Source organism: Manis pentadactyla, chromosome 12 (assembly GCF_030020395.1).
Source record: "Manis pentadactyla isolate mManPen7 chromosome 12, mManPen7.hap1, whole genome shotgun sequence".
Classification (NCBI taxonomy): Eukaryota; Metazoa; Chordata; class Mammalia; order Pholidota; family Manidae; genus Manis; species Manis pentadactyla.
In genome coordinates, this window is record NC_080030.1 from 28722018 (window position 1) to 28732538 (window position 10521).

General features: G+C 43.7%; 1 protein-coding gene across 1 annotated transcript; it reads left to right on the top strand.

The window, feature by feature from the left end:
• The first annotated feature begins 1128 nt into the window (after window positions 1-1128).
• On the top strand, window positions 1129-6748 carry PDCD2 (programmed cell death 2). The gene is made up of 6 exons (XM_036875728.2): window positions 1129-1501; window positions 1858-2097; window positions 2449-2577; window positions 3899-4002; window positions 5082-5195; window positions 6092-6748. The coding sequence occupies exons 1-6, from the start codon at window positions 1219-1221 to the stop codon at window positions 6248-6250; spliced, it is 1029 nt and encodes a 342-aa protein (XP_036731623.1). The 5' UTR covers window positions 1129-1218; the 3' UTR covers window positions 6251-6748.
• Window positions 6749-10521: the final 3773 nt, after the last annotated feature.

The following is a 10521-nucleotide window of genomic DNA, read 5'->3' on the forward strand; positions in this document are numbered from 1 at the left end:
CACTATATATAGACCCTTCAGTAACCCCCATGGGGAAAGGAGTAAAAGTATGGTATACTAGACCTGGAAGGGACCCCCTTCCTGCTACAGTCCTATCACAGGACCACTCTCTTGCGTGCATCCTACCTGATGGACAAGATTTACCTGTTGGTGACATTAAACCATGTATCCTATCGCCCCTAAAGTCTTTGTGGATTGGGAACCTCCTCTAGCTTGAGGATTATTATAATTTTTGTATCGAAATCTTGCTGTATCTTAATTTTTATTATCTTTAAGTTGTTATCCTTTGTTGCTATTGTGGAATCTGGTTACAGGGCTCCAGTTTTCTCGCACAGGGATGATTGTGGAAGATTGAAATCGTGTAGGTTGTAAAGCAAGAATCCTGGAGGAGTGGAGTGTGGGGAAGTTGGGGTTCCTAAGGCCAGGATTCTCACTGAACTTAAACCACCTGTTGATGTAACTGGCCAGTTGCTAGGCTGCTGCTTCCACACCTCTAGGCAATAAGCTATAATTGCGCTATATAAAGAGCTCGGTCCAGTGCTCTGGGCGGAGGCAGAGACGCTAGTGCTCGACCTACCGCCAGGGAACAAGCCAGGTAAAAAACCGTTTCACCCCTTCACCCCAAAGAACGTTTTGCTGTCAATTTCTTTGGTCACACTGAATCCACAGCGAACTTGCCCGGGGCTGAAAGCCATTGATTGGCAAGACATACCCCAACCTTTAACCCTTACTCACTCAATCCTGACCCTGAACCCTGACCCCAAAACCATTTCCCCGAGGGGCGGGACCTATGCATATTCGGGATCTCGTCAGCACCACCGCGGCCCCTCCCTAAGGCCGCGGCGGGTCTGGGTCATCATCCTCGAGGGCAGCGGAATCGCGCTCCCAGAAGGAGGGGTTGCACGAGTGCCTGCAAGCCAGGCCCGTCTGCCCGAAGCCAGAGGCGCAGAGCCGCGGGGTGGGGGTGGGGGCCTTCCGCATACCCGTTGCGGCCCCAGCCCGAGTGCGAACTACAGACGGGAATTCCAGCGAGAACGCGCCACAACCAATGCCGGTCCCCGAAGTAGGCGTCGCCGGCCCGCCCTCCGCCGGGCTCCGCCTCCCCAGTCCCGCCCCATTTTTCCGGCGCCGTTGCCTCTGGCCCGCCGTCCCCCGCGCCTTCCGGCACCCCATTTCCCCTTCCGGCCGGCGGTGCGGCGGAAGCCGTCGACATATCCCATGGCGGCCGCCCGCGGCGGGCCGGTGGAGCTGGGTTTCGCGGAGGCGGCGCCCGCGTGGCGGCTGCGCAGCGAGCAGTTCCCCAGCAAGGTGGGCGGGCGACCGGCGTGGCTGGGCGCAACCGGGTTGCCGGGGCCCAAGGAGTTGGCCTGCGCGCTGTGCGGCCGCCCGCTGGCCTTCCTGCTGCAGCTGTACGCGCCGGTGCCCAGCCGCGCCGACGCCTTCCACCGCGGCCTCTTCGTCTTCTGCTGTCGGGCGCCGCCGTGCTGCGCCGGTCTGCGCGGTGAGGGTCCCTCCCTGGCGCCCAGCCTCTTGCTGGGTCAGAATCAGTGTCCTTCCTGCGGGAGCTGGGTCCCAGGCACCTACAGGTCTGCGGTCACCGAGACGTGAGTCTCGGCATGTATTAACGAGAACAGTCTGAAAGAGCCGACTCCGATACCGGTGCCAGACGGAGGCTTGCTGCTCTTCACTTTTCTTTTCACTTTTTTCCATTTCCTGAAAGTAAGCTTCCCAAGAGCAAAAACTGCCTTCTCTGTCTCTTAAGAGTGTTCAATCCTGTGTGGAAGGAAGGTTTAAATATTGCAATTGCTTTGTTGTTTTATTTTAAATGTTTATAGCGTTTTCCTCACTTCTTCTTAGTTTTTAGAAATCAGCTACCCAGGAAAAATGACTTTTACTCCTATGAGCCACCTTCTGAGGATTCTCCCCCAGCGACAGAATCTGTGTGCCTACAGCTCAAGTCTGGCGCTCACCTTTGCAGAGTTTGTGGCTGTTTAGGTCCCAAAACATGTTCCAGGTGTCACAAGGCACATTACTGCAGTAGGGAGCATCAGATTCTAGACTGGAGATTGGGACATAAGCAGGCTTGTACAGAATCTGGTGAGTCAATTCTTTTATTTTTATAATTCAGCGCAGTTTCATAGTGTCTATAAACCCAAATCTTTTATCTTGAGGATAAATGTTAAAATTAGAAAAGGTAGATTCACTTACAAAATTTTTGCAACCGGTGACATGAACACCTTTATTTAAGAGGAGCTGTGAGGCCTTGCCTGCTCAGTTATGTCCCAGACTCGCCTCAAAATAGGCATTTCATTTATGACCTAGAATGCTGGAACTACATATATTATTACATACATACTGTGTATACATTTTATATTCATATTTATTAGGAAAACTTACATGGAATATACTTTAGGAAATTAGCTTACCAATAATGCTACTTTGTTTCAGACAATCTGGACAGCACAGTTCCAGACCACAACTTCCTTTTTCCAGAATTTGAGATCGTAATAGAAACAGAAGATGAAGTTAAACCCGAAGCTGTGGAAGAAGACGACTCAGAGATTTCAGGGAGCATGGGTAAGAATCACTTTCAGAGCTCTATCCACTGAGTAGTGCTTGGAAGGAAGGGCTCAGTATGTCCAGAGAAGAAGCTCCGAGAGAAACAGCCAGCTCAGTTAGGGGGCTGCAGGTACCTTACATGGAAATGCCAGATACACTCTAGCTCCTGTAAAGACACGCCAGAGGAAGGACCCGGTTGTCACACTGAGATCGTGGACATGAGAATGCCTAGTGTAGTGTTGAACAGGTGGCAGGGGACCTTTAATTCAGGAGTTTGTCCTCATCTGGCCAGTTTTAGGTGCACGATTTTGCTAGTGATGACCATGCTCAGAGCACTACCTGTACTGACAGGATGCCTAAAAGACTGAGTTATCTAACTACACCAAGGGCTGTGTGTGTGGTCTCATTAATATCCCAACAACAGTGCAGTATATTAGAAACAACCTCATTCTGCAGTGAAGAATTTGACGTTCTGGGTGTAACTTGTTTTTTTTTTTTTATTTTATTTTATTTTATTTATTTATTTATTTATTTTTATTGAAGGGTAATTGACAACAGCATTGCATTACATTAGATTACATTAGTTTCAGGTGTACAACACAGCGACTCAACATTTATATACATGATATTTCTAGGTACCAGGTATCACCATACCAAGTTGTGTAACTTGTTTTGTAACGAAAGTTGGTAGGTTTTAGAATTGGAGTTTGAGCTCACATATTATCTGGAATTTGAGCTGTTAACCACCAAAAAATTAGATTTTAAAATAGAATGTCAGTGTACTAGTTTATTGTTCATACTCAGATGATATCAAAAACATATTTTGGTACATGTTTCTAAGACTGAATCCTGCTGGGGACAGCACTAGTTCAGATGGCTGGGATTCCAGGTCAGTGTGGAGAAGGATCTGTAGGTCCACAGAGAGCATGTCATGACTGAATGAGAGTACCGGCTGGGAAGTTCAGATGGCTTGAGGATAGTAGTGACAGGAGGGGATCCTGTTTGTTGGGTGTCCTGTCACATGCTCAACACAACAGTCCTGAGCCCAGAATTTGGTTTGTTCTTTAAATTTGAAGCTTTGAAGAGAAGTTATCACCAGCAGCCCACACAATAAACAATGCTTTACGGGGCACCTGGGGGTCCATGTGGTCTGACAGGTCCCACTGTAGTGAGTCACATTGAGGCCGGTGAGACATGAGGCCTCGCTGTCAGATCTATTGCACGCTGAGGTGGTTGTCAGGAGCTGGCTTCCCTCAGCATGTGTGAGCTGTTAAGTCGTGGGGATATGCAGTGAACTGTAAGTCCCGTTGCCATAATAATTATGTTGACGATGTTTCAGATGAAGCACCTGAAGAGGAATTGGATTCCACTGCAAAACATGAATCCAGGGAAGATAAAATTTTCCAGAAATTTAAAAATAAAGTAGCCCTTGAGCCAGAACAGGTAAATGAGCCCTCACATAGCTCTTTCTTGTATTCTTTCCAGGAGGTGTTCTGGGGTATAACCCCTGAGAGGAATGGCCCTTTGTAGTAAGGCTAGCTTGTTCCATGGAGCCCTTCACACTGATGATCCCCAGGGAAATTTGTTTCTGCATTGTGACCCTTTCAATGGTTACCAAAAGACTAAAGGTTGTACTGTTCCTCTTCCGGGATTCATTTTCTAAGAAGGGCATCAGAGATAAGAGGATGGGTGAGATGTTACTAGAAATACATGGAGTTGAGACACCAGTGGCAAAAATAAATTCTGCCTGTTACTCCAACATGGAAAAATGGCATGTTGACCCAAAGGCACTGTGGTTTTATGAAAAGAATAATGGATTTTTGTTTTGGGGAAGAATCCGGGATACTTGAGTTATGTAATGAGCTTCTGGTGTAATTACATCTGCCTGGTGCAAACAGTAGAGGGTGGTTGGAAGGATTAAGGGAGACTGTAGGCACACAAAGTGCTCAGATGTTTCCTTTTGTCTCTGCTCTTCCACCACCATTATTCCCCTTAAATTCTCTCACCGTAAACCTAAGTCAATAAAGAGAATTCTGCTAAATTCCCATAAACCAGTCACTGGATCAGACAGATACCGAGGGCACTCAGGGAAGGAATAGCTCTAGGCCCTAAACACTGAGAAGGTGGTCTTTCATATTTGTCCTTTTAAAAAAATTTTTAAGTCTCATCATATCTGTGTGAAGGTAATAACAGACTTTGCCTTTTGGATTCAGAACCTAATAATGGGGAGACAGTATTGTTAGTCCCTTCAGAAAAAATTCATTATACTCAGATTCTAACCATACTACCATCTAAGAAATGTAATTGTTACCCCGAGTCACACAAACTGAAGTAATGGGTTTGGTGGCTGGGAGAAGGCGTTATCAATGCCAGGTCTGAGGGGAAATGGCACACTGCCTTCCAGGAGAGTTCTGTGGGGCATGGGAGCGCACACGTTTCTCCAGAGGATCCTTGGGTCGCATACTACCACTGAAATCTCTTAGGAGAGATGTTGGTGATTTGAACCTGATCCTTGATTTTAGATTCTCAGATATGGCAGAGGGATTGCACCCATCTGGATCTCTGGTGAAAATGTCCCTCAAGAAAAGGATATTCCAGATTGCCCCTGTGGTGCCAAAAGAATATTTGAATTCCAGGTATGGCCTTTAATAAGGACTGTTGTAATATATAATCACTCTGATTCATGTTTTCAAACGTTAAAAACTTCACCACAGTAATATACACATGTGGGCCCATGTATTACAGAAGGTGCCCTATAATGAAAATAAGCAGTTTCCTGCCCAAATTCATAATGGAATTATCCTTTACTGCTTTATCTGACAGGTTCTATCTCTAAATAACATGCTATTTCTTATAGTTGTCAGTTTAATAGTTTTGGTGTATTACCCATTGACTGACTTCTGCAGGGAAGGTTTAAATATAGTGTCTTATACTATCCAAACCTTCCCCCACCTACACATTGTTATTTTAGTACCTCTGTTGCTATCTTTGTAATTTTAAGCAATATCCTTTTTTTGCTCCATTAATTAATGTGTTTGTATAAAGCAATTTCACATTAGTGGGAGCTCTTTCCCATTAAGGTACCTGACGTCTGGGAACCTTTCTGATCTACACAGATGTATCTGTAGTTCTCAGCTTTACAGTCATTGCCGCTAGTGTCTCTTCAGTCAGCATCTGCTCTTCACGTCTGACGTGACACAGGATAAAAGTTTGCCTAAGTAAAAGCTTCAGTCCAATTTTGTGATATATTAGTAATAAAAGTAATTAGATTAACAGCCACGCCAAGTAGATCGGCTGGTCTCATGCTTGTGAACATCTTAAATGGGAAAGAGAAACAACAAATGCAAGTTGAAAGGGGCTTTGAAGAACCAGACTTGCAAAGTATTTTTAGACCAAATATGTTAACTGTGTGCCATCTACACCCTGCTGTGCAGGGTGGTGATGGGATGTCCAGGACCCGTGATTGTGCAGGTGAGGTGTGGAGAGCAGCAGTGTCTGGAAGCAGGGCTCTTAACTGCCATCCTCTCCTCAGGTGATGCCTCAGCTGCTCGGCTATCTGAAGGCTGATACACTGGGGAGGAGTGTCGACTGGGGTGTCCTGGCCATCTTCACCTGTGCTGAAAGCTGTGGGCTGGGCACAGGCTACACGGAGGAGTTTGTTTGGAAGCAGGATGTAGCAGACACACCCTGACAATGCCATGGGAAAGCCTTACAAATGCTCATGATCCCTTGGACCTTGCGATCCCATTTGTAGGACTTTGTCCTAAGGAAATAATTATACCAGACACAGGTACAGAGATGTAGTTTTAGGCTTTGTTTACAATGTCTAAATATTAGTGAAACCAAAATGTCCAGTGATATAAAATGACATAAAGTTTGGTGTCATCTGTACAGTGGAAGGCTATGCAGTCTTGGGACACCAGGTAACACAGAGATCTAAACTGACACCAAGGCATTCATAGTATTTTTGTAAAAATACACATATATGTACACAGAATTTTATCTGGGAAGATACACATTAGGTGTGAACTGGTTAACTGGGAATAAGTAAAATTTTCTTTTTACTTAAATGTATATTTCTATAGTAAAAATGGATTGTGTGCCTAATTAAGTCAAACCATTACTTCGAGCATTTTCCCCCCTAAAATTTGCAAAAATAAAGAGGAGAAGTATTTGGGTAAAACCCCAAGATACTGGTCTGATTAATTAGGTGATTATCAGACTCCATTAGATGTGGAAGCCCGGAATGTGGAAAAAAATTCTGATCTCCACTAGGCTGTTGTGATGACTGGGACTCTGTGTGTCTGAAGCAGCAGCAAAGTTGGCAGGTGAGCAGAAAATCTGACTTTGAAGAGTAGCTCTACTTAAAGCACTGACCTTGGTCAGCTGATGGCACAAGGCAACTATGAGGCAAGGGCAGTGGTCTCCCTCTCCATCTGTTCCTCTGTATACACGGGAAGTGAACCCAGATAAGGAGATGGGGAGTCGGCCATCACACTTCCCTAGGGAGACCGGCACAGGAGGCAGCAGCCTGAGGGAAAGCCCTGAGCTCAGCTCTCAGGTGTGGAGTATTGCTTCTTATGCAAGTGGTTCCTAAATCTATGCTGAGGCTCTTTCCAACTCCTGTCATGTTACAATTGTAGTAATTCCCAATTCTCTCAACTCTGTGATCTCTGCCCAGCTCTAAGGCAGAAGAACCTAGAGACAGTGCTGTTGACTAGTGCTTGAAAACCAACAACTGATTCAATAATTTTCTCATGATTATTTCCAGTCTGCATCAGCTTATTCTCCCATACACCTCTGATAACCAAGAAACACCCTGCCAGTGCAAATAAGCACATCTTACTGGAGGTAACATACTAACATCACTGACAACTTGCCTATTTTACTGTTTTTATATTAGAAGGTCCTGGCCTGTTAGTCCCCATCATGTATTTGTAATTCATAAAGAGATGTGCATATAAAATACAGTTACACATAGCGCCAAAAGGGAAACCAGTTTGAAATTCCCATGGGCAGACCTGTGCCTAGGCTAACTTTTAAATACAACTTTTAAAGAGGGAGAGAATGGTGTTACGATTTTCAGGCTGGTGCCATGAGAATCACCCATACCTGGTGAGACAGCCAGTGCTGTACAAGAGGACACAACATGAAAAGCTGGCATTCGCTGGTGGCAAGTCACACACTTGGTAAGAGGCTCAATGGCTCTTAGAAAACCAGACTAGTGGGACTTTCATATCCCCAACTGAGTGATTACTAGTCAGGGAATGTTAACAGTTTTCCAAAGCAGACCAGCATCCTGACTGCTAAGGATTGTTGGAGCACATTCCTCAGGGTCCATCTGGAGACAGGACCAAACGATGCATACAGTGTTGCAGGCATTATGGCAACAGCCAAGCTATCCTTCAGGCATCTTTCACTGCCAGGCTCCAAAGCTAATGGCAAGAGTTCACAGGACCTTCTCACTTGGAGACAGACTAGTCCAAATCAGTGGAAGGAAAATGCTACAACAACCTAGCAACTGCTGAAAATAACTGCAACTATACTGAAAATAGAAAATAAAAAATTTAAGGAGTATAACAAGCAACTTGGTTGTTTTTAAAAAATGTCAAATACATTTAAAAACAAAATGATCAATACATCTTGCCCAATGGCTTCTGCAAAGGATGTCAGTTACTGTTGCCAATCCGTGCATGCCATCATCCCCCCAGACACTGTCTGGCCTGACACCTCACCACTGCTGAGGGAGCAACACATTCACCTGTCCTACTTGAGACGTTGAAGGCTGGTCTTACCGTCTTTTGACGATTCAGAGATTATAGCTGAAAAAAACGCTTTTGATAATCATATGGGTGGTAGTACTCTTGTCATTCTAAGGCTGTGATGTATGAGAGAAAAGAAATGACTATGGGATATTCTAACTCATCCCATGTTTTAAAAATTAAGGATTCTCAGTGTATAAGATAATCCATAATATAAAACTCAAAAACCCCTGCAGTCCTGAATTTGAATTGGATGTATCAGTGTGAACTCATGAGATATTTTATCTTGAAAACTTTTCAGAGAAACCAGCATTTTCCTGCTATATGAAGTATATCACTTTATAATAAAGTATTCCAATGAAAAAAAATGAATCAGATCATCATTTGTAATGCACTAATGAATTAATAGATGAGGAGAGAGACAACCAGACAGCTGATTCTTCACAACAGAACATGCCACTCAGACTTTGCAAAGGGGTCAAGCCTCTGGATGCAGCCACCCCTCTAGGAAATACAGAGAACAGAGGAACATGCTGAACTGCACCATGAGTTTGCAAATGGCAAAACAGACTATAAAAAACAACCCAAAGACAAGTAGTGAGTCTACAGCATTTTACTATGCTGATGGACAGTGACTAATGGGGTATGTGGGGGGTACTTGGTGAAGGGGGGAGTCTAGTAAACATAATGTTCCTCATGTAATTATAGATTGATCCAAAAAAAAAAAGATAATTGGAAAGTGTGAAGAAATGCTTGGCAATATTGAGTATAATTAAATTTATAAGTAAAAAATTATAATTTGATTTTTGTTATTAAAAACAAAACAAAAACAACAACCCAAATCACCTGTAAACCATAAGGAAAAGAGGAGGGAGAATTTTAAGGAATAAAAAAAAATATTTTTTTTAACAAGATTACTCTCTATTAGTGTTTAGGTAATCACTATAAATGTCAGGATAATGGTTATGGTGAACGGGTGTGTGTGTGTGTGGGAGAATGGGGGTTGTGGCTATAATGGAGCATGAGGGGGCTTCTAGGATGGCTAGCAAGGTTCTGGTGGAGTTGCAGGGGTGGCTGCCTCTGAGTAATACATAATGCTAAATACTTGTTTTGTTAGGTTCCCTGTGTGAGCTGTATTTTACAGCTCTAAATTTAATAACAAGCATTTAGTAAAGGGATTGGGAATAAGATAAATATATTAATAATTTTAAACTGGAAAACTCCCATTAATAACAGGAACCATAAAATGTTTAGGAATTAACTGATGAAATGTAAAAGTCCAACATGAAAAAATTATAAAACTTGACTGAAGAACCTCATAAAACCTACATACTAAGGCTCAATGGCTCTTAGAAAACCAGACTAGTGGGACTTTCGTATCCCCAATTGAGTGATTACTAGTCAGGGAATGTTAACAGTTTTCCAAAGCAGACCAGCATCCTAGAAGTGTAGGAGACATACTTCTTTTTTGGACAAAAGGGGATAATACCAGAATCACGTCTTTCCAGTCAATCCATATGTTACTGAGATCACTGAAGATTGGCAAGTGCAAAAAAAGAGCCATTCATACAGTCTTCTCTGCAGTACTCCAGTCTGGTATTGATCTGCCAAAACTCGGAATGTATACTCTCTACTGCAGTGATTCCTCTTCCAGGAATGTCTACTACAGAAACACCTGTGCTTATACACAAATACACATGTAAGGATATTCCCTACAGCAGTGTTTACAGTTCAGAAACACTGCAGATGACAAATGACCACGATGAAGGAAAGGTCAGCTACAAAAAGGAACACACAGATGATGCTATGTATCTGTGACACCATCAGGTTCTCTATTATGGAAATATGTTTATGATAAACAGAGAAAAGTGGACATATGCTTTAGTATTATTTTTTAGTATTATTTCCCAAATGGAATCAAATGCACCCCAAAAAAAGAATCTGTAGAGAAAAGGGATTGAGAGATAACCACTCATCTGGAAGTTGACCTGGGGGCCTTTCCTTTCTGATGATACACCTCTGAGCTATTTGAAAAATATGTCTTTACAAGTAAAAAGAAAAGCACACATCCAAACACTGAAACACAAGAACTTAAAATATCTACCTCACATCATTAAGAAAACAGCACCCCTCCCCCCCGCCCCACCAGTCTGGACGCGCCCCAGCTTGACCAACCAAGGCCTCTGGCAGACAGCCTGGT